Genomic DNA, 25,112 nt, shown 5'->3' with positions numbered 1-25,112 from the left:
ACCGTCCAGTACGATCCCAGTTGGCCTCCTCAGGGTGCCGTCGGCCAGACAGTGTCGGCTGGTGACCCCCCAGGGGGAGAGCCTTCTCTGTGGGAGCGCCTTCCCTCTGGAATGAGCTGCCCCCGGAGCTTCGCATAATCCCTGACCTCCGGTCCTTCCGACGCACCCTAAAAAGTTGGCTTTTCCAGCAAGCCGGCCTGGCCTGTTAATTTTATTTAATTTTTAAAATGCGAGTGTTATATAAATTGGGTTTGTTTTTTGGACTGTTTCTAATTTCCTTTTAACTTTTGTACTATGTGTTTTTTAATGCTGTACGCCACCCTGAGTCCTTGGGAGAAGGGCGGCATATAAATCGAATAAATCCAAAAATCCAATCCCTTCCCTTTCCTTCTCTTCTCTTCTTCTCCACCAACATTGAAGCATGTGATCACCTTTTCTGTTCAGGACTCAAACCATGTAGTCTTGTCCACCATTAAAACTAAGGTGACCAACTGTCCTCCTCGAAAAGTGTCCTCCTACATGTCCTCCTTTTCGATATTTGAAGACCAATCTATTGCGCGTTATGTGACGTATTTGTATTTGACATGACAATTCGTCAAGACTCGGTATAGTGCGGTATAAGACGCGATTATGAGATGCATATGTTCCGCACGGGAGACCTTGAGAGAGAGCGCCGCGTGCAAGTGGCTTTGTTTACTTCTTACCGAAACACAACACGGCACATACGCACGCAGTAGACTCACGGCACGTCGGCAATTGAATGACTCATGGTAATTATTTCTTTCTCAGTGAATATTCAATTATACAGAGGTAAGTACAATTCACGTTTTATTAAACAGTTTTTAATGGTGTTTTTTTTACTTCATCACAAGTATATTGAACAGATATTGAATCTTGTGTTGAATTTTTATCTAAAGAAATGCTAGACATTAAAATAGACGACAATTGTCTCTTTGAAGAAATTAGAAGACTGAATGTATATTTAAATTCTGAAAAATTAATACAATGGGAAAATCAACATGTTGAAATTGATAAAAGATGGGTGGATATTTTCAGCCATTTCAAAAATGAACATATTCCATGTGAACATTTATTTATACTTATTCAATTTACGTTGTGCTGCCCTGGAACTAATGCAGCAGTTGAAAGAGTTTTTTTCAATTGCCAATGATTTTTGGACAAGTGAGAAATCGAGATTGAATGTTGATACTCTAGCTGCAGCACTTGCCGTAAAATTCAATATGAAGGATATTTCTTGTTCAGATATTTCCAATATATTGTTAGAAGATGATACATTGACAAAAAATATTAATTCAATGGAAAAGTACTCATTTAAATAATAATTAAGCATAATTACAATATAAAATGTTGCAAATGTTTTTATTATGCATATATCATATTTTAGTGTATTATTGTTGCAATGAATAAAATATTTCTTTTATTTACGATATATTTTTTTCAATTTATTTGTCCTCCTTTTCATTGTAAAAAAGTTGGTCACCTTATTAAAACTGATGAAAGAAATTTCCTTCTGGGTTCGGCTCCAAGTGGGGAAAAAGACACTGGAGACATGGAGGCTGCTTGGAAAGATGGTTTTAATGGTGGACAGGACCACATGGAGTGAAATGGGGCGGTTGGCGGTGTAAGGAGAATGGAGAGCGTCAGCGGCTGCCGGCGTGGGTGTGGTCAGTGGCGGCGGCGGGGGCGGGACGCCCAGCCTGGGGTCTCTGCAGTTGGCGTGGGTGTAGTTGGCGGCAGCGGCGGTGGGACGCCGGGACTGGGGTCTTTGCAGCTGCCGCTCCCCACAACGTGGTGTTATCCCGGTTGCTCACCCCCCTCCACCTTGCTTATGGACGGGATAAATTGGATCAATGGGGAGTGGCTAAGGCAGCAGGCATGGATATTGTTCTCAGATGCCATGTGGTCAGTTGAGTAAAGGCTTATATTATCATGCCTTCCCAACCCCCTGGAGCTGAAGGGGAGAACTCTTTATTATGTAAAGGGTGGTTTGGCCTTCTTAATGGCCCATTGACAAAGTGGGTGGAGGCAGGAAGCTACAGGGAGCTATTCTCAATTTAAAACATGTTTCTTCCTTTTCACATCCAGGGAAATACAATATTCTGCCTTTTCAACATTTCCTAGGATATTTCATTTTTCTGGGAGAGGGTTGGGTGATAACTTCCTACAAAACCATCTTTCCAAGCAGCCTCCATGTCTCCAGTGTCTTTTTCCCCACTTGGAGCCGAACCCAGAAGGACATTTCTTTCAACGCTAGAATATTTCATTCTTCTAGGAGAGGGGTGGGTGCTAACTTCTTACACTGCCCTTCAGATATTTTGAAATTCAACCCGTCCCATTTCCAAACGCCGTGAGGATTCTGGGAGTTGTAGTCCCAGTGCACAGGAAGGCTGAAGAAATCGTATTCAGAAGGGGAGACGTGTGTAAATTGGTTATGCCTGAGCTGTGTTTTGTTTTGTTTTTTCTGTCAAAATCTCATAGCATCCCCCGCCCTGTGCATTATTATCAGTACTGTATCAACATATTTATTTTTCTTTCTGTTTTAATTAGATGCGTCTTCTGCCTGGTGGGCGGGATTATTTTTTTTCTTTGACCAATTAGGACCCTGCCCGCTTTGTTTGAATAAGAGGATTAAAAAGGCTTTCCTCGTTGGCCACTTTGTCGTCGTCCATCGGCTGCACAGCCACCTCAATTGCGATTTTTTACGCGAGCGCCTTTCGGCCACACTTGCATTCTATTGGTAAAGCTTCCCATCAATCGAACAATTTGAAACCCGCCCGTCGTTTAGTTCCTTCTTACAGTAGATAAACCATCTTCCTTTTAAACGCCACTTTGCCCAAGCGTTCATATTCAAATTCCTCCAATGAAGCTCTATGGCTCCGCCTCCCCACTACGCCTATCCCCATTGGCTGCCGACTGTCGCGGACATTGGTTGTCAACGGTTCTCAGCGAGGAGAGGACCCAAGAAGGGAGGGGGTGGACCGGACTCTCTCCGTTCTACCGGGCCTGATTGGGTAGCCGGGGTTCTAAAGGGGTGTGACTGATCTTGACCGAAGGTTATAAAATCGTTTGTTGGTCAGATGCCACTCTCATTAAAGTGAGGGTAGAAGAGTGGAATTGGGTGGTTGGGGTGTCTCAGAGGAAGCAGGAGGAAGAAGAAAGGGAGGGGGTGACGAGGAAAATATATACATTTGCAAACTTCCGAAACAAGAAGATCCAATATCCACTCGGTGGGGGCTGTCTGAAACCCCAAGTCAATTAAGGATAGGTTCCTTGATCAGAAGGGATCTAAGTATCGATTAAGACGCGTATGTGAGCCCTCCAGAGATCAGGGTAAATTGCGCTACTTTGCAACCTCCGTGCAGACCCAACACAATGGTGAGTAGCTTTTAGTGCTGCGTGTCGTTTCCTTGCCCACTTGTTCGAAGTTTGAAGCTTGGTCTCTGGGACTCCCCAGAATTTGGATGGGTTTACATGGGTAACTTTCGGGATGTGGGTAAACCTTAACGGATGGTGAACTTGAACTCTTTCCCCAAAGTAGAATCTGGAGAGCTTACATGGTTGTGCTGTTGCAGGCACACGTGCAAAGCACAAGTGCAAAAATCCAGTAGCATGGCAGTGAGTGTGAGTGTCTGAGTCTACTGCTATAGTACTAATTAGGGACCAAAATCCTGAGCTGCTTTGTGCAAGATTTTGTGATCTTTGGCCTTCTGATGAGCATTAGATTTCTACACTGAAAATGTGAACAGTTATCAAAGTTTTATTTTGGGACAGGATGGTATCTTTCAGTATGCCGAGCACTTCTCAGCTCTACTTGTATGTTGGATGTTAAATTGAGTAAATGATTGTGGGGTGGGACATAATAGTATGCAGAAAAATGGACCCAAATATTGCCTTTTGAGATGTGGCATGGCCTTCAGTCTTTCTGAACATTCAGTTAACATTTTAGATCTCTGCAGCTTAAATAGTTTGAAGAAGGTTAAAGTTTTGTTTAGACACTATGAAGTATGTCACATTTCAAACTAATGTTTGAAATTACTTTGCTTCTTTATTTCTTTGTTCTAACTTTATTGCCCCCTCCAACCTCTTTGCCCTGAAACAAGTGTGGCATATCTTATGGTTAGTTCTTATGAAAACATATTTTCTGGAGACCAGAGGATATTCAATTTAGCGGGCCTGGCCTAATACCAATTTTAGTCCCTCAAGTCTGTATTGTTAAATTTTTAGGGGTATGCGTTTTAGTTGATTTTAACTTTTATTATTCTGTACAGTTGAATTTAGGTTTAATTCGCTTTTAAGGGAACATATTTAAGGGTATTTATCTTTTGTACCTGTTTTTAATGAGATGCCTGTACACCGCCCCGAGTCCCTTCGGGGAGAGGGGGCGGTCTATAAATTTTGGAAAATAAATAAATAAATATATTTTTTTTAAAAAACACAAATACTTATACAGGAAAATAGATTTCTAACCATTAAAAGGAAAATAAATTTCTAACCACTAACTACATAAATAAGCTTGATTTTTCTGGAATGCAGTGCTTTAGGACAGCTTCTAGCACATCTTTATTGATACAGAATATCATCTGGATAAGTTAAAGTGGTGTGCATTTTTCTTGGCCGGCATCTAGGTAACTGCATGTTTTCTTCCTGCCAGATATGAGAAGTTGCCCCTTTTCTCAAAGAGGAATATTCCATATTTGAGGAGTCCTTAGTGCTCTCTGAGCTTGCTAGTGATAGTGATGCTAGCACTAGCACTGATGGTGTTACCTAGTTTGGGTAAAGAATTGTATGCAAGAAAACAAGCAAACTCAAAGAGCACCAAGGACCCCTCATGTTAACCCTGAGCTACAAATATTCTTTATTCCATATTTGTCAACTTTTTCACTCATTAGCACTGTAAATGTGGGTTACAGTAATCAAAGCTGTGAATCTTAATGGTTTTATTAACAATACTGTTTTAAGATCAATGTTAGTCTTTTAAAAGTCTTGTTCTGATATCATCCATTTAGGCCTTTAGCTCTCTTCAGTGCACAGTTGTGTTTGTGTGCACTATTCCACATATCCTTTCAATATTTTCTCTCGGTATTGGAATCTGCACAGTCTCTGGGCTTTTGCATGCCTTCAAGTGTATTTAAATTTGGCCTTTTCTCCAAGGGTCAGACTTGGTAAGTAATATATGGCAGTGGAGGGAGACTTCACTGAAGATTGAAGATGCCTGTGGGGGAGTTCACTTCTGGTTCCTGAAGGCGACGGACGTGTTGTCTGCCGCTCGTCTCCCCGGCTGGCTCCGTAAGGAGCACAGGGGGCCCTGAAGGGGTTTCCCTGCCGAAGGGCGGCTTGCTGAAGCCCCCCAAAAGGCGGCAGCCGGCGGGGGTGCTTTTCAGCTTCGCCTAGGGGCCGGGGAACGGAGGGGGGGGTGCAGGGACAGCATTGCGCTGCCTGCCTCTTTGCCGAATGGATCCAGAGGAAAGAATACATTTGGAGAAGTGCGGCAGGATCCTAATGTTAGGGGAACCATCCTGAACCCTCTGATTGATCAAAGGAAAAGCAGCAGACCTTTGTAAATTTTGTGTTCATCCTATTTGAATGGAGATTAGAGGGGGGTGTTTCTTTCTTCTAACCTCCCCTCGGAATAAGCGGCATTTGAATGATCTCCCTTACAAGAGAGACAACAAAGGCTGAGTCGTCACTTGAGCTAGCCAATGGTGAAAGATCTTTATCACGATCGCTAGGAATGACTGTGGAGCCTTTTTTCTTTAAAAACCTGGATGGAGATTTCTGTTTTCTTTCTCCCTGTGGAAAGAGGAGCTAAGATGGTGCACGCCCTTCTTTGTTTGATCTAATCATAAATGAAGTCTGCCCTTTGAAATCACCTTCTGCCTTATTACTCTCTCCGAGGGAAACCGAGACTCCTTCCCGAAAAGTGGTTCTACTGAACTTTGTTGATTAGATACTTTACATTAGTTTGCCTCGGTGCCTTGGAACTGTGAAGTGTAAACGGCCACTTTCGGCTTTGTTTTGTATTTTGGAGACCGGCACAGCTGCGCAATCCTCAGACGCCATTTTCTTGGGAAAAGACTGATATCTCTGAACTCTAAACAAATGGGGCCGAAGAAAATACCGACGGGCAAGTCATTCTCAGCCCCCACATCTGCCTCCTCCAGCCCCAGTATGCAACAGACAAAGATTACATCATTATTACAGCAGGAGGGGGCGGGGGAGGGATCAAAAGAACTATCTGTTACTCAAATGTTCCAAGAACTGATGAGGGGACAGAATGATTTGAAAAAAGAAATGACAGAACTCAAAGAAGAACTCAGAGACGTTAAAAATCATATTGCAGAAAATAAACAAAAGATTTCGGTGTTAGAGGAGGTAGCGACTGGACTGAGGGAAGAAATTAAAACAATCCGGAAGGGAAATGCAGACTTGGAAAACTTTCTGGCAAAAATAGAATTTGAAAGAATGTCCTTTTTTCTTAGATTCCAGAACCTACCAGAGACAGAAAATGAAGACCTTAAGGATATTATGAGTACAATATTAGCAGATTATATTAAGAGAGACAAAAATCAGCTGTGGTGGGATATGGATCTAGTCTATAGGATAAATTCAGCATATGCTAGAAGTCATAATGTTCCAAGGGAGGTACATGTTAAATTTCTCAGGAGGACCACAAGGGATGAGGTACTTGAGACCCAAAGGGAGAGACCATTGAAATATGAAGATAAAGAAATCACCATTCTTAAGCAGATTCCAAAAAAGATAAGAGACAGAAGGAGGAAATATTCCTCCTTAGCAAAGAAATTATGTAATAAAGGAGTCTGGTTTAAATGGTTATTGCCAGAAGGAATGTTGATATTTTGGGAGGGAAATAGGATTAGAATCAATACAGTACAGGAGGCGGAAGCCTTCATTAAAAAAAAATTCTCTCCTCCTAGAGGACGAACATAGTGAAGGTGGTGGGAGGGGCAGCATGGTGCAGGATAAGAAGGAGGGGGGGGGGCTGAAGGCTCCTCTGGGGGCAGGGAGGAAGAAGCAATATCGAAAAGGCTCAGATCACAAAAATAATTTTTTTTGAAATAAATAGCAATTGGTGATATTTTAGAAAGTGACAAAGGAAAATGAATGAACACATGGTTAACATTACAGAATAAGATCTTGTTTTCTGCTTATCTTTTGTATTTTGTTTTTAAGATTGTTAAAACTGTGAGTGCTGGATGGGTTACTAACACCAGTGTGGGAGCTGCCAAAATTTTTTTGTATACCCATTTACCTTTCCCCATATATGTGTAAAAACCAATAAAAATTTTTGAAAAAAAAAAAGAAGATGCCTGTGGGTACAGGACAGAACTAAGAGTCTCTGATAACTTCATCTCCTGAACATTTGGATTTCATTGAGTGCTTTTTTAAGTGTGTACAAAAAAGCGGGGACAAAGCACTTTTCTTGTACAGGTAGTCCTATTTAGCATCTACAATTTAGGCCAGCAGCTTGGTTGTTAAGCAAAGGACCTACCATATTTTTCGGAGTATAAGACGCACCTTTTTCCCTCAAAAGAGAGGCTGAAAATCTGGGTGCGTCTTATACACTGAATACAGCATTTTTTGCCTGAAGCCCCGCCCCCTTCACCAAAATGGCTGTGTATAGCTTTTAGGAGGCTTTCAGAGTGCTCCTGGGGGCTGGAGAGGGCAGAAATGAGCGAAATCGGGCTGTTTTTTGCTCAATTTTGCCCCAGCCCCCAGGAGCTTTCTATAAACTGCCTAAAGGCTATGCATGCCCTTTTTTGACAAAAAAACAGACCCATTTCCATGAAAAACAGGCTGTTTTTTGCTCGTTTTTGCCCCAGGCCCCAGGAGCACTCTACACGCCTCCTAAAGGCTATTCATGCCCCCCTTTAAAAAAAAAGGGGGGGGGCGTTTTTGGGTGGTTTGCGGAGTGCAAAAACTTTTTTTTTAATTTAAAATGCCTCTTCAAAACCTTGGTGCGTCTTATACTCTGAAAAATACAGGAAGTGAAACAAGGACCATGATTTTACTTCAGCTTTTCTTTGCTTTACAGATTTGAGAAGCAAATGCAAGGATTGGCCATTAAATTACTTTTTCATCTTTGTCCGAATTATGAACTGTCGCTAAACAAGGATGAACTCTTAACTTAAAAGTTTTCTTGCCCTATGTAGGCAAACTGGGACTGTTAGGATAGGAAACCACAACAATCTTGCCTGAATGCTTTGTATTCTCCTTGCTGGATTTGAGGGTACATTATTTGTGTCTTGCTTTTGCTCCCAAGAGATAGCATTCTCATAACATCCAAAGTTATTCAGCTTCTGTTTATGCAGTCACTTCATAAGTCACTGACATAAGACAGGTGCAGTCATTTCTACCATCGTTGGGGATAGGTTGTACTGTAACTTTTTTTAAATAGTCAGTCTCTGAAGAAAATCAGATTTTGTGGGCAAAAGGCTACTAAGGAAAATAAGTAATAAATACTGTTGCTCCGGCATCAACAGTAGCTCTGTGGAGTATCCTTTTCAAGTGTCAAACTCTGTATTAAGGTACTGCTTTTCATTAGTGTAGTTCAAGTCCCCAAGAATGTGTGCAGCTGTATTTACACTTTGGCAAAGGGGTATTTTAATGTACAACCCACGGTTATATTGTAGTCAATGTTTCTCACCATGCCATCGTCAGACATAATAGATCTAAACTACTTCTCAAAGTGGCTAACCATCAAACATTATTTTGAAAGAGAGCTGCAATAGCAATAGCACTTAGATTTATATACCGCTTCATAGTGCTTTCACAGCCCTCTCTAAGCAGTTTACAGAGTCAGCCTATTGCCCCCAACAATCTGGGTTCTCATTTTACCCACCTCGGAAGGATGGAAGGCTGAGTCACCCTTGAGCAGGTGAGATTTGAACTGCAGTTAGCAGTCAGTTGAAGTAGCCTGCAGTACTGCACTCTAACCACTGTGCCACCTCGTCTCTTTGTACTATTTCAACTGTCAAAAACATATAGTTCAGGGGTGTCAAACTCAATTTCATTGAGGGCCGCATCAAGGTTGTGTTTGACCTCGGGGAGCTGGGGGGGGGGCCTGGCCAGGGTAGGCATGGCCAGCTCAACATCACTTGTGTCAGGGGCGCCTGTGGTGGCCCGAGCGCTCTGCCAGCAAAAACGGTCTCCTGGGCTCCAGTTTTGTCTGCAACCCTTTGCCAGCAAAAACGGAGCTTGCAAGGGCTTCATGTGGCCCTTCCAAGCTCTGTTTTTGCTGGCAGAGGCTCTGCGGGCTGGCCCTTCACTGTTTCCAGGGTGGCCCCGTGGGCCAGATCTAAGCACTCTGTGGGCCTCACATTCTATTACTTTTTTGTCTTGTTTGTTTTATATAGACGACACTACTACTATTATATTGCGTTGGTCCATGGTGACATTGTCACTACCAGTTGAGGCACTTGACCCAGCAATCCCATCGCCATAGGGGGCACGCCCAATAGCCATGCAATACCAGCCACAGCTGGGTTTCTTGTTTCAGGATCCCAAGTCCGTACTGTTCGTACTGCCAAATTCCAACAATTGCTTATTTATTATTGAATTTATGCACCACGTTCTTTAGTGTCGCTTCTGGGAATTGATACTGTTGACCTGACGACATAACTGAAGGCAATGGAAGCATGCAAATAAGATGTGGTTCAGGAAACCAACAAACATCTTGTCTTTCGGGCCAATAAAATGAATGAGCAGGGCCTTGGAGATGCATAAATATTACCAATGCATCATTTTGTTCGATCAAAATTTCCACAATGTTGCCTACCCACCATTTTTTGTCACAAATGCAGGCAACATAGCAACTAGGAAATATGTCGGCCAATTTTAAATTTGGATCAACAGTACTGAACATTTTGGCCACAAAGTTAATTGTGTCATTTGAAACTTCGCTGACAGAAATCGAATTTGAATCAACCTGCACAAACTGGTGATGATCTCTTGTGCCAGCTATTGTCCTGCTAACTTTCCATCTTTCTTCTTCCAGCATCCTGATTTCTTCGATTTCTTTCTTTAGAACATATATATATTTAATCCTGTGAAAGTTTCACCATGTGATTTTGTTTCACCAAATCACCATGCGACAGAGTTGGCACAAGACATTTGGCTGCTCGAGCCAGCCTCCAGCGACCATCAACCAACCAAATACTGACACTGACAGATCTGTTCAACTTTTGCAACAGAAACATTCACAGAATTATATATATATATGTTCCAAAAGAAGAAATCAGACAATTTTATGACTTTTTGTGGCAGTCATTAAAGGAAACCCATAGTTCGCTATGAGCTGATTTTGCCAAAAACTGGAACTAAATCCCGGGTTTGGGCAAAACTGTCACAAAATGGAGTCATGTGACTGTAGAATGTTGCAAACATCTATAAATGCAGCTTGGTTGCCACATGAAGTGTGGACATTTGGGGAGGGGGAGGGAAAAGAACTGTCAGAACTTTGAATCCCGTAACCCCCAGATTGGTCTGTTAGAATTTCGAATGGTCGCTAAGCAACTGGTCATAAATTAAGGACCATCTGTTTCTGACTAAATACAGTGGGGCTGCTGAACTTTGCCATGATCCTCCACAGCCCTGGCAGCTGACGGTATCAGAGCCTTTCATGAGGTCAACAAAAGTTGTATAGAATCCATGATTCTGCTCCTGATGTTGCTGTGTGGCAACACCACCTCTGCAGAGCTATTAGTTAGCATTATGCTGCTAACTTTCCATATTTCTTTTTGCAGCCTCCTGCTTTCTTCATTGTGAGTTATGACCGTGATGGGCAGGTTCCATTACAGTTGTAACTCGAAGACTGTCTGTAGTACAGCAGTTCCACAATGGCAGGATGGTCAGAGGGTTGGATGGCAGAGAATCCTCCAAGGTATAAAGGATGCACCCGCCTGCATACACAGAGCCAGTGGTGAAATCCAAAAATGTTCCCTACCGGTTCTGTGGGCATGGCTTGGTCATGTGACCAGGTGGGCGTGGCCAACTTTTAAAATGTGAAGGTCACTTAACAACGCTCTTGCTTAGCAACCAAAATTTTGGGCTCAATTGTGATCATAAGTTTTCTTTCTTTCTTTCTTTCTTTTTTTCTTGTCTCTCTCTCCCTTCCTCTTTCTTTCTATTTCTTTCTCTTTTTCTTTCTTTCTTTCTTGTCTCTCTCTCTCCCCCTTCTTCTTTCTTTCTTTCTTTCTTTCTTTTTTCTTTCTTGTCTCTCTCTCCCTTCCTCTTTCTCTATCTTTCTTGTCTTTCTTTCTTTGTCTGTCTCTCTCTCAGGGTGTGCTCTGCTGTTGTTGCTGCTGCCAGGCGCGTCTGTGCAGGAGAATTCCCAGCAGGCCGCAGTTCCGGGATGGCGGAGAGCCCAGGCAAGCTCTGCCCCTATTGCCGCCGCTGGCCAGCTTGCGAAGGCAGGCAAGTGGAAGGCAGGCAAGCATGTTGGGGCCGGCTGGCCGCAAGGAAGGGAGCTAGCAGCCTACTCCCTTCCCTGCAGTCCTGCCATGCTTGCCTGCCTTCCACGTGGCCTTTCCGGTGGTCCCCCACGACCGCTTGCCTTCTGAGGTTGGCTCCCGGCCTGTGGTGGAGACGCAGCTGCTGCTCTGGGGCTGAGAGGGGCGGTGGCGTCCAGGAGGATGTCCCAGGGATGTTGTACATGTGTACCGCCTGCCCTCCTGGAGCACCTCAGAAGGCAAGGGGGTGTGGGGGACCTCTGGGAAGGCCGCGTGGAAGGCAGGCAAGCATGGCAGGGCTGTGGGGAAGGGAGTAGGCTGCTAGCTCTGTTCCCCATGGCCAGCCGGCCCCAACATGCTTGCCTGCCATTCACGCAGGCTTCCACTTGCCTGCCTTCACAAGCTGGCCACAGGGACACCGGGAAGGCCGCGTGGAAGGCAGGCAAGCATGGCAGGGCTGCAGGGAAGGGAGTAGGGGAGGCAGGCTGGGACAGTGGAACGCAGAGACTGGGCGGGGCGAGCGAGCAGCACCAGTGTGCAGCATGCCAGAAACTGGGACACTCACAAGTGAAGCTCTGTTCACGGGATGCAGGCAGCACACGAACCCATACCCCCTCTGGTCTGCGGAAAAACCTCTCTCCATGGAACCAGTCCCTGGTGCCCAAAGGTTTGGGGAACACTGCTCTAGAGCAGGGATGTCCAACCTTGGCAATTTTTAAGACTTGTGGACTTTAGCTCCCAGTATTTCTCAGCCAGCCCAGGCTGGCTGGGCAACACTGGGAGTTGAAGTACACAAGTCTTTTAAAGTCTACTGATTCCTAGCAAAAAAATCGTAAAATGTGATGTTTTGCATCCCTGCAAATCACTGGTTGCTGAGCACCCAAATTGTGATCATGTGACTGCGGGAGGGGCAGCCATCAGAACATTGAATCTGGGTCATAAATAGCCCTGGAGAGGCCCATCATAACTTCAAACTGCCACTAAGTGAACAATTGTAAATCAAGGATGACCTGTATCAGGCATATTTGTGCTGAGTGTTGATAGGGAAAAGTGCATATTGGAAATGCATGTCCCATATTTCATGAGTTATTTGAAACTACCAGATGAAAAATCCAAATACACTTGAGAAATGGCCATGCAGGTTGCTGCTTGGGTACCTGCATCTGGGTTTCAAGAGTGAAGCATTCTGACTCTTAATTCAAATGACAAACATGTGGGAAGAGTCATTTTTCCTAACATACTTAAAGAGATGCAACTCTGGGATAAGATGAGAAAGGGGTCTTCTGACTAGGAGGGGATGATGCTGAAATGGAGTTACTATACCCTTCCTCTCCCCCCCACTCATTTTTCTGCACCTCTTTCTCTCTGCTTCCATTTTCTTGCATTTGCAGTAGACAGCTGGAGTTGAGAGTTTAAAATCTTGATATAGATTTGAACAGTCAATTTCTGAATTTAGTCTGTAAGGTTGCAGGCTGCCTATTCCTATCTTAGATAGACAAGGAACCCGGAAGCAAATAGTCCCAGGTATCCCTTCTAAGTGAGTAGAATAGAAACGTTATTTCTATTGAAACAGGTTCTGCCTTTTCCCATGTAGACATGGAGGCTCTTGAATCTGTTGGTCTCACTTAATGTTTTTTCCTTTTTATTCCTGAGTCAGCTTTAACTCCTTCAAAAGCGATAATGTACAAATCCACATCCTAAAGAATTATCCTTAGAGGGTGCATATGACTAAAGATAAAATGAAACATTTACTTGAAAGGATATTTTAAAAGTATGCTTTGATCATTTAGATTAAGCAGCCTTATGCACTTGAATGATTAAAATGTAGATTCTTTTAAAAATCTGTACAAGCTTTGCTTTTGTAAGTATTCTTTGAAGAAGACATTGCTGATCAAAACCTATTAAGTCCAGAGTAAAGATGTTACAGTGTCATGGAAAGTCTTTTGGGTGTGTGTTGGTCAGTGCTGTTTGGAGCATTTTGTCCCTTGCTGCACCCAGTAAGATATTCTTTTAGATGAGAGCCATGTTCTTTCTTTTATTCTCCCATCTCTCTTAATTCTTCAGAATTCCAATGTTGAAAACCTGCCTCCACATGTGATCCGGCTGGTCTACAAGGAAGTCTCCACTCTAACATCAGATCCACCCGAGGGCATCAAGGTGTTCCCCAATGAGGAGGACATTACAGACGTGCAGGTCACCATTGAAGGACCTGGTAAGAGAAGGTTACTTGAAGAGGGTTCATCTTTGGGGATTTCATATAAGGGTTGCATCTCAAGATTGAACTGCAGTGATTATACTGCTCTAGTCAAAGAATCATACTGGAGAAAGCAGCCTATCTTGAGTTATTGGTCAATAGGAAGGAAAAAGTTGGATGTTGGAAAAGTGAGCTTTACTCAAGCAGATATTCCTCATACAGATTCTACTCCTTCATTTTATGACTGTAATGGAGCCTGGCCATCATGGTTGTAACTCATGTTGGTTGTAAAGAGCATAGCAACATATCAAACATGATTTTACTTCCTTTTTTTTGTGGCAGCCATTAAGCAAATCGGTGGTTGCTACGTGAACGCCACAGTCATTAATTGAACCATTGGTTCACCATTGGTTTTGCTGAAAATCAGAAATACCGCATTTTTCGGAGTGTAAGACACACCCTTTTCCCTCAAACGAGAGGCTGAAAATCTGGGTGCGTCTTATACACTGAATACAGCATTTTTTGCCTCCCAAAGCCCCGCCCCCTTCACCAAAATGGCTGTGTATAGCTTTTAGGAGGCTTTCAGAGTGCTCCTGGGGGCTGGAGAGGGCAGAAATGAGCAAAAACGGGCCGTTTTTTGCTCAATTTTGCCCCAGCCCCCAGGAGCACTCAATAAGTTGCCTAAAGGCTATGCGTGCCCTTTTTCTTTTTTTTCTTTTTTTTTAATTAAAAATTTTAATAAATTTTACAATTATCACCCCCCTTACCCTTCCCTGTTCCCACCCTCCCTCCCCCCGACTTCCCAGAGCAAAATACAGGGTATAGACATTTAACAACCATACGCTAACATAAGCTAACTAATTTTAACATGTTACTATTCTTGTGCTTTAACTCCCCCTTTATTAAACTAACTTTGAATAAATTGTAACATTCTTTATGCCTTCATTCAAAAGCTAACTGAAATTTTTTAGCCCGGTATTTGTTTTGAATATAGTCAATCCATCTTCTCCAATCCAGCTTGTACGTCTCATCTGAGTGATCCTTCAGATACGCTGAAATTTTGGACATCTCTGCTAAGTTTACTACTTTTAACATCCATTCTTGAATAGTGGGCAACTCTTCCTTCTTCCAGTATTGTGCCACCAACAATCTTGCTGCCGTCGTTAGGTTCAAGATCAGATTGGTCTCTATGACAGTACAATCTGAAACTATGCCTAACAAAAACAACTGGGGTGTGAACTTTATCCTCTTTTTCAAAATATTTTGAATAACCCACCATATTTTTATCCAAAATGCTTTAACTTTTTTACAAGTCCACCAAATATGGTAGTATGTGGCACCAACACAGTCACATCTCCAACATTTAGATTGTAGATTCGGATACATACAGGCTAGCCTTTTTGGATCTAAATGCCATCTGTACAGCATCTTGTAGAAATTCTCAAGTTCTGAGCTTGTGTAAATTTTACATTTCTTACCCAGATTTCTTCCCATGTTTCCATCATTATTGGTTCTTCAAAGTTTTGTGCCCATTTTATCATACAATCTTTAACTAATTCTGTTTCTGAGTCTATTTCTATCAATACATTATACAACCTTTTTATGTGCATTTGACCCTGGTCCCTAATTTGTTTTATCAAATTATCCTCATTTTGGATGATACCAGTTTTCTGGTCTTTTTTCCATCTAGCCTGTAACTGACCATACTGAAACCAGGTTTGAATTACCCTTTCGTCTCTTAATGCATTCAAAAATTTTAACTGTAGTATACCTCTATCCATACTAAGAAGTTCCGCATATGTAGTTACATCTTGTTTTTGTTCTATACTTATGTTCTCTATAGCGTGTCTGGTCACCCCCCACATAGGTATCTTGTCGTTTAGCCTATATTGATATTTTTTCCAGACATGCAGTAAGGCATTCCTTAAAATATGACTTTTAAAGATCTTGTCGGCCTTCTTGTCATATATTAAATAACCATGCCAGCCATATACCAAATCATAACCCTCAATATTCAATATTCTATCCTCTGTTAGGTTAATCCAATCGCTAATTGTTGTTAAAACTGCTGCTTCATAGTATAATTTTAAGTTGGGCATTTTTAAGCCTCCTCTTTCGCACATGTCTTGCATTATTTTAAGTTTTATTCTCGGTTTCTTTCCTGCCCAAAGTTGTTAATGCCTTTCTGCCATTCTTCCAAATTTGACTTTTTTAAGTATTGGTATCATTTGAAAAAGAAATAGAAACTTGGGCAAAACATTCATTTTAACTGCAGCTATCCTTCCCAACAAAGACAATTTTAATTTTTTCCAATTATTCATTTCTATCTCTATTTTATGCCATAATGGTTCATAATTGTACTTATATAATTTCCCATTTGAAGTTGAAATATGAATTCCTAAATATTTAACCTTTTTTACTATCTCACATCCTGTTACTCTTTCTAATTCTTTTTTTTGGTTCGTGGTCATATTTTTAGCTATCATCTTTGTCTTCCCTAGGTTTACTTTGAACCCAGAAACTTGACCATATTGGTTAATTATATTCATTAGACCTATAACTGATTCCTCTGGTTGGGTTAAAGTTACAACCAAGTCATCCACAAATGCTCTTACTCTATATTCGTAGTGCCTAATCTTAATTCCTTGTAGTTCGTCAGACCCACGTATTTTCCATTGTGGGAGGGGGAGTGGTCACGTGTGGGTATTCTCACAGCCTGATTGTTCCAAAGACTGAGAGCAAACGCTTAAATACTCCTGTCCTTCCTTTCCTTCCCAGTTCCTCTCAGTCTTTTTTGGTCCAATCACTTGAGAATTTGTAAGTAGATAATAGATTTAGTAGTTCATGGATTTCCGTTATCTAATTTGGTCCGGATTTGGCTAATTGGGCATTTTAAAACTTTTTGTATTTAAAATTAAAGTTTGAAAGTTTGCTGCTGCTGTCCAGGGGGCAGGTTTCTGCCTCGGGACGGTCTGGGGGAGCCCCTTGGGGATCCAGATCTCCCATCTGTAAGCACAGAGCCTAGCCCGACCCCCGGGGCCGCGGGGGTGCCGGCTCTCGAGCAGCTGCAGCCTCGCCGACCGTCCTCGTTAAAGAGGAAAATTTCGGCTCCACGAGGCTTTTGGGCGGCGAGAGAAGCCGCCGATCGCTGGAAGCGGCGGTGTTTTCGCCCGGGTGCGATCCTTGGTGTATGAGAAGGGCGAGCAAAGGGTGAGTGCGCGCGGGCCTGCCGTGGGTCCCCGGAGAGCCGCCAAGCCGTCGCCGCTGCTACTGGAGGCCGAGAGAGCCGGGACGCGCGGTTTTTTTGGCGATTTTTGCCGCGCTGGAGTCCTGGCGGCCATGTTGGATCGCGCCATGTGCGCGAGGATCCCGCCACATTTGGAGGCCTACTGGGGGCCTGGTTGGAGGCCGGCGGCTTAGCAGCATGGGTCCAGGCTCTGGTAGGGCCTACAGCGGCCTTCTCTCTACAATCGCCAAAGCTCCAGGACACGTGAGTGTGGGCGTTGAACTGAACGCGACTACTCCCCAGGGCCGAGCTGCAGGCCCGGCGCGAAGGGGAGCAAGTGAGGGGGGGGCGGGGATCCCTCGGTTAATCCAGGGGCGGGCCCAGCGATCTTCCAGGGCCTCCACCGGGTGGAGGCTAGGAGCCACAGAGCTTGGGAGAGGGCCTTTACCGGGACTGGGTGGCAGGCCAGATCTGCGGGGAGGGGCTCTGCCAGCAGGCCTCGTCTACCCGATCGAAACTTTCCCCTCCTTGAGGCTCCAGCCCTTCTTCCCCTCCTGTCTGCTGCCCAGGTTCCACAGGTATTTGGCCTGTTTGAGGTGGCTCAGTGGCTAAGACACTGAGCTGGTTGATCAGGAAGTTCGACTGTTGGGCGGTTCAAATCCCCAGTACAGGACTCCTGGGTGAGCAGGGGGTTGGACTAGATGACCTCCAAGGTCCCTTCTACCCCTACAGGCGGGGGAGATCTCTTTCTCCTTCCCCCTCTGTCTCTCTCCAGGGTTGGAGTGGTTCTTCACGCAGGTTGGCTTCCCTAGGCCTGACCTGGGCCTGTAGGGGGGGGGGGGGAGGTTTAGATCACCCCCCTAGAGGCTTTTGGAGCCTCGGTTGTCTGCCATTGTTAGGGCGTCGCCCAGGGGAATAGGGGCTCACTCCACGCTATATCTCGGTGTAGAGCATTGGCCCCGTTTATGGTAAGCGAGACCTCTGCCATAGGGGAGGGGAATCTCCAGGAGGTGGGGTTCTCTGAGCATGTGGTGAGTTCCAGGGCCGAGAGTCCTCCACCCAAGGGGTTTTCCTTCCTCCGGCCATGCTCTAGGTCATCCTGAGCGAGGCTAGAAAGACCTCCTTGTGCGCACGGGTGACCTTACAGTCCCATCACCCAGGGACCCTGATTTGGCCATGGCGAACACAGCCACAACAGGGAAGAGTTCAGCCCCTCCTTACTCATGGAGGTACTGCCCCATCAGTTGTTTTCGCCACTGCGATTATTTCTATCCCTGGGGGTAATGATAACCAACTCTATAAGGGTGAACAGCCCTTACAAAGACCATTCGTCTGCACTCCATTGACGGTCCGGTGGTCTCCCTGGTCTTCCTCCCCAGTGGGGTCTGAGGACACAGCGGATGAGTGGAAGCCTGGAGTTGTGAGGGCGGGACTTATCTGCGGGAGGTTTTAATGCCACGGCTTGGACCACTAATTCAGCGGCCGAGGCTTCATGTTCAACCAAGCTAAGGTCGTTTGAATTCACCAGCTCCTGGATCGCGTTCCGATCCTGAACGAACGGTAACATCGGGGCCTTTAGAATTATTGCTGCCGCCGCATCTCAGCGGACGCAACTTTGGACTCAGTGAAGTTCACATCCAGCGCCTCGGCCACCTCGGCTTCGTCCCGCTGCCATTTGGGGCTCCGTAATATAATCTGGCGGCTGTTCCTTTCAGGGGCTCCAACCTTTGGGGCGATTCTGATCCGATTCTTGTCGAAACGTGATTCTAAGTTGGTCATCAGCAACGCTCCCTTCTTCTTGGTCTGCCAGGCAGTTTCGCGGCAGCCCTATCAGGACCGGGGTAGATTCCTAAATCAGGCCGGGCGGCCTCTTCGTGGGGCGGCAGGCGCCCGTACCGCAGAGGCGGTGACTCGATCCCGGGTCGTCCCGCCGGAGGCCGCCTAGATTTCTATGCGGATCGTTGGGGCGGTTTTACGTCCGACTCTTGGGTGGAGTCCACGGTGCGCCAGGGCCTCAGGTTAGAGTCTCTCCACATCCCCGATCCTTTCAGGTCGTTCCCTCCGTCGCGGAGCCTGGAGCGCCGCCGCCTGGGGGATCAGACAGTCAAACCTCTCCTGGACTTTTGGACGGTGGTGTTGGTTTCCCGGTCGGACAAGGGACTGGGGTGCTGCTCCACCCGGGTTTGTGGTTCCGAGAAGTTCGGAGAGTAGGCGAGCTCTTCCGTATCTCAAACGTCTGAACCGTTTCTTGGTGCACTAACGTTTTCAAGATGTCTTTACTCTGGTCTATCCTTCAGGGCATCAGGAGAGGGGCTTCCTGGCGTCAGTAGACCTCACGGAGGCCTATCTTCGCCTACCGACCTCCCGTCTCCGCAGGCTCTTACGGTTCTCGCACGGGAACCTACATCATCTGTACAGGACTTTTCCCTTTGGGCCTGTCCTCGGGCCCCCGCACCTTCACGAAGGTGCTGGCGACGCGGGCGACCCTCTTTGGGCCATCCCAGTGAGGCTTCCTGTTAACTGGACGATGCGTGAGCCCAGGCGGGGTCTCTTCCGCAGGCGATTTCAGGCCTTCAGCTCACAGTACGGATTCTTCATCCTAGGGTTCTCAGCAAACTTTCCCAAGAGCCCTCTGCCCTCCTCCGCTCGCATCCTTCCTCTGGGGTCGCCGTTAGATTCGGAGGAGGGGGTGGTGCGCCTACCTCAGGTCAGTCAGGTCGGGTGGCGCCAGTTAGCGGACAGGGTCCGCGTATGTCGGGCCTTATCTGTGCTCACGTTTGTTTACAGTTACCGGGCCGGACGGTGTCATTCTTAGGAAGGGTACCGGGGGTCCGGGCTCCACCTCCACCCTTTGCGGTGGGAGTTCATTCCGTTCCGGGGGACCAGATGGGCGACTCTTCCGTACGCTCCGCCCCCCGGCGGGGGTACAGACGCCCCTGCGGTGGTGGTCGTCACGGGCCATCCGGTTGGGCTGTTCTCAGAGAACAGGAAGGAGTGTCGGTCGCCACGGCCGCGTGCCTGTTCCCTCCTGGTTCAGGACAGGTGGACCCAGGCAGTCCTCCAGCTCAATATATATTGGCTAGAGCTGAAGGCGGCCATTCTCGGCCTCCAACACTCCCGGTCCTCTGTGAAGGGCCGGCACGTGTTCCTCTGACGGACTATGTGACATCAATCGTCGGGGGGACGCGGTCTCAGGCGCTCTGGCGGGAGGCTCTGCGGCCGGGCGCCTGGGGGTGAGAGGCTCCTATTGACCTTGGTCGCGGAGCACATTTCTGGCCTCTCCAACCGTCAGGCCGAGTGGCTGAGTCGAGCCGCTCTGGTCAACGGCGAGTGGCAGATCCTTCCGGACCTCTTCCGGAGGATTTGCCAGCGGTTTGACGTGCCTCTGGTGGATCTCTTCGCGTCTCCGACGTACACGCATCTGTCCCGGTGCTTCACTCGTTTTCAGTACCGGGGAGCGGAGGGGTCGGGCGCTCCCATGGGGGGGGGGCGGCGGACCTCATTTACCCCTTTTCCCTTAATTCCGTTACTCCCGGGGGCTATCAGGAAGGTGATGACGGAGAGGGCTCTGGTCGTAGGGGTGACCCTCTTTGGCCAGGCGACCTTGGTTGCGGATCTCACCCAGTTATCGGTGGCCCCTCCGTGGAGGATTCCACGGGAGGTGGTGATCTGGCGCCGAGGGGTCCTGGTCCCCGGGGTCCAGTGGCGCCACCTGATCGCATGGTTGTTGGACGGGGTTGCTGAGGTCGACTTAGCAGTCCTCGGGGGTCATCCGCACTATCGAGGCTTCCGGGCGTCCGTCCACACGTCGTATCTACGAATCGACTTGGGACGCGTTCGTGAGGTGGTGCTCCCAACATCAGATCTCTCCGACTAGAGCCTCCATTCTTAATGTCTTCGATTTCTTGCAAGAGGCTTAGAGAACGGTCTGTCTCACGACACCTTGCGGCGTCAGGTGGCCGCTCTATGGTCAGTTCTGGGGGGAGTGGGCTCCTCTTTGCTAGCTCATTTTCCCCTGGTCAAGAGGTTTCTCAAGGGGGCGGCTAATCTCCGGCCTCCCCCTGTCCACAGGTTCCCCGCGTGGGACCTGCCCCTGGTCCTCAGAGCCTTAACGGGGGCCCCGTTCAAGCCGCTTAGGTCGGTTCATCTCAGGTTCTTGTCCCTTCAGGTAGTTTTTCTTACATCCGCCAGGCGTATCTCAGAGTTGGGCGCCTTATCATCCAAAGATGATCTCTGCCATTTTCATCCGGATAGGGTGGTGCTTCGGCTTGACCCTACCTTTCTTCCGAAGGTAAACACTCCGTTTCACAGGGCCCAGGAGGTGGTTCTCCCGGGCTTTTGCCCGGGTCCGTCTTCAGATAGGGAACGGCTCTGGCACCGTGTTGATGTTCGTCGAGCCTTGCGCATTTGCCTCCGGCGGACGGCTGAGTTCCGCAGGTCGGAGGCCTTGTTTGTGTCCTTTCAACCTAGGACCTTGGGCGCTAGGGGTCTTCGGCCACTATTGGCCGTTGGCTGCGTCAAGCCATCCAAGAGGCGTATGCGGCAGCAGGGCGTCCCTTTCCTTCAGGGATAACGGCCCACTCCACTAGAAGTGCGGCGACTACGGCGGCGTGGGCCACTAGGGCCCCCCTTGAGGACATCTGTCGGGCCGCCACTTGGGCGTCCCCGACGCCATTTATCAGACATTATCGTCTGGATTTGTTCGCTTCAGCGGATGCGGCCTTTGGGAGAAGAGTGTTTCAAAGGGTGGTAGCAGATACTCCCCTTGGGCCATAGTTTTTGGATTGAGTATCCCTCCCTTGGGACTGGGCTTTGGTATGTCCCACACGTGACCACTCCCCCTCCCACAATGGAAAAAGAACGTTGGTCTTACCTGAACGTTTTTCATTGTGGTAGGGGGAGTCGTCACGACCCGCCCTTATTTGATGTTGGGGCCAAGGGGAGCCCGGGGTCCTCCTGGGGGGGGAGGTTGTGTTGTTTGTGTTTTGTCGTTGCAGTTCTGCTGTTCGCCTTCGAGGAACTGGGAAGGAAAGGAAGGACAGGAGTATTTAAGCGTTTGCTCTCAGTCTTTGGACCAATCAGGCTGTGAGAATACCCACACGTGACGACTCCCCCTACCACAATGAAAAGACACGTTCAGGTAAGACCAACGTTCTTTCTGTTCAATAACAATTCCAAGGTTAAGATAAACAATAATGTAGACAAGGGACACCCCTGTCTTGTTCCTTTTCAATTTTAAAAGATTCTGTTAAGCCTCCATTAACTATAATTTGTACTGTCTGTTTCTGGTATATTGCTTTGATAGATTGCATAAAATGCTCTCCGAACTGCATCTTTTGTAGTATTTTTATTAAAAATTTCCAATTGACTTGGTCGAATGCTTTCTCCGCATCTAAGAATAGAAGCACTGCCGGGACTTGGTTATACTTTCCCAAATATTCCATTATATTAATAATTTGTCTTACATTACTTTTCATTTGCCTTCCCTGTATAAAACCAGACTGATCATTATGAATCGTTTGTTGCGCAATTGGCATTAACCTGTTTACCAATATTTTAGCAAAGATTTTGTAGTCTGTATTAAGTAATGAAATAGGCCTATAGTTTTTTGGCTGGGTAGGATCCTGTTCTTCTTTTCGAATCAATGAAATAAAAGCTGTTTTCAAGATGGTGGGACCCTGCCTTCCATTTGAATTTTATTAAATAGTTCCCTAAGAGGTTCTATCATTTCTAGTTGTAACTTATAATAAACTGCTGTCAAACCATCTGTGCCAGGCGCTTTACCGATTTTTAACTGCTTAATTGCCAGGAAGATTTCCTCTGTAGTTACAAGTTGATTCAATCTTCCCCTTTGCTCATCTGTAAGTATAGGAATTTTCTCTTTCTCCAGATATCGATCTATGTCTGACTCTTGTATTTTGTCACCAGCATACAATCTGGTATAAAATTCTAAAAAAGTCTTTTTAATCATATCCTGTTGAAAAACTTCTTTCCCTTTATATTCTACTTTCTCTATATTACGGAATCTTTGTTTTTTCCTTAACATATATGCTAACCATCGACCTGGTTTATTGGCATTACAAAAAGTGTTATGTTTAGCATATAGAAAATTAGTGGCTATCTGGTCCGACATTAACATATTGAACTGCCCTCGCAGTAAAATAATTATCTCTTTTGTCTTCTTATCATCTGGTTTAGACATTAACTCCTGCTCTTTTTTTTATCTCTTCCTCTAGTTCCCTTTGTTTCTCCCTTTGTCTGCGCCTATGAACATTATTTAGATTTATTAAAACACCTCTCATGTATGCTTTACTTGCGTCCCAAACCATTTCCATAGATATCCCCTTATGCATATTAAAAGCAAAATATTCTTTCAATAGTTTTTTACATTCCGTAACATTTTTCTCATATCTAAATAGATTTTCATTTAATCTCCAAGACCTCCTGGGTCAGTCTCCATATTCAAGTTCCATCCAGACCGGGTTGTGATCTGTTAAAGTTCTCGGGCATATCTTAGTCTTCTTTACCCTGGAAAAAAAATCATTTGTAATTAGTATGAAATCAATTCTGGAAAGGGATTGGTGCCTGTCAGAAAAAAAAGTGAAATCCCGTTCTTTAACATTCCGTTCTCTCCAGATGTCCCTCAATTCAAAGTCATCCATCATATCAAAAAAGGATTTAGGTAATCTTGTTCGTGTTTGGGTATTTTGCAAAAGCCTCTTCCTGTCTTGAACAGGATCCAATACTCCATTCCAATCGCCCAGTAGAATGCAGGCTCTGTAACCCCATTGTGTTAGTTTGGTGTGAAGCAACTTATAAATTTTTTCTTGTTGATTGGGAGCATATATTCCTGTTAAGAGTATTTTCTTTCCTTCTATTAATAGTTCAATTGCAATATATCTACCTTGAGGATCTGCTTCAATTAATTCAGCCTTTAAGTCTTTTCTTAGATATATGACTATGCCGTTTTTCTTCTCTGGAGCAGATGCTACAAAATGCGATCCCAATCTTGCGTTCATCAAGTATTTCTGATCCTGTGTTCTAATGTGTGTTTCTTGTAAGCAAATTACATCATTTTAAAATTGTTTCAAGTAGTGAAATATTTTTTTCCTTTTTTGTGGTGAGTTTAAGCCATTGACATTCCATGTTAGAAATTTAATTGTCATCTTTAGCACACTGAAGCTTTTCGAGAGCTGCCTGGAAATCTTGCTGGGATTTCACCTTCGGTCTAGCTCCTCCCACTGCTTCTGAGCTTGTGTTTATATTATCTTGAATTGTCATCTGGGCTTGTTGAGACTTTAATTCTTGTTCTTTACGTTTAGTAGCCACACGGGTTTGTCTCTGTTCCATAATTTCTTCTGTTTCCTGCAGCAAACTCACAACCCCAATTTGTGCCTGATTATCTTGCTGCCTGGGATCCTCTGTCTCTTTTCTATCTTTGGGACCTGGAGATGGGGGCGTCCTGCCTTTAGTACTATGCTATAGAAATCTTTTGCCTTCCAGACAGAGTTAAGACGATGTCTTTCTCCCAGGTAGTTCACCACCAGTCCGGCTGGGGTCTCCCATCTGTATTGAATCTGGTGTTTTCTAAGTTCATCCACTAGAAATACATAATCCTTACTAGATCTCAACATTTTGGGGGGGATTTCCTTCAGTACTATCACGTCTTGACCTGCCACTTGCAGTTTGTTTTTATAGGTTGCTTGCAATATTTCATTCCTAATTTTCCTGGTGACAAAATAGATTACGATATCTCTTGGCAGTTGTCTTTGTCTGGCAATCCATGAATTAATGCAATAAATTTTGTCAATTTGCCAGGCGCATTCGGCCTTTGATTCCCCAGTTAATTGAACGAGAGCGTCTGCAAAAATCTCTCTTAAATTTTCTTGGCCATGTTCCTTCAACCCCCTTATCCTCAGCAAATTCCATTGTTCTATATTGCATCATCGTAAACTCCGCCTCCACAAGTTTGTTGTCCAACTTTGCATTAGCCTCATTAATTTCTTCCACCTTCTCATCGAGAGATGCTACGTAGCCAAATAATCCTTTAAGTGCCTCAACTATATCCTCCCTTATCTCTTGGTTACGTGTTTGGATTAAATCCTTAATTCCAGATATTTCATCAGAGACATCTTTAAAGGCACTTGTAATTTTCCCCTCCAAGACAACTGCCTGCTCTTTTAATGCATTTTGTAAGTTGTTT

At 45.4% G+C, this 25,112-nt stretch overlaps 1 protein-coding gene across 1 annotated transcript in view; it reads left to right on the top strand.

Moving 5' to 3' along the window:
• Positions 1-2,942: 2,942 nt before the first annotated feature.
• LOC309400477 (ubiquitin-conjugating enzyme E2 S) overlaps positions 2,943-25,112 on the top strand; it is a 34,594-nt gene continuing 12,424 nt past the window's right edge. Inside the window, exons 1-2 of the mRNA XM_081968997.1 lie at positions 2,943-3,396; positions 13,554-13,701. Of these exons, the coding sequence (XP_081825123.1) occupies positions 3,394-3,396; positions 13,554-13,701 (151 nt within the window). The 5' untranslated portion in view covers positions 2,943-3,393. The remainder of the gene's footprint in view (positions 3,397-13,553; positions 13,702-25,112) is intronic.

Source organism: Natrix helvetica (assembly GCF_964273705.1).
Source record: "Natrix helvetica genome assembly, chromosome: W".
NCBI classification, from domain to species: domain Eukaryota; kingdom Metazoa; phylum Chordata; class Lepidosauria; order Squamata; family Natricidae; genus Natrix; species Natrix helvetica.
This window is presented reverse-complemented; position numbering and strand designations above follow the sequence as displayed.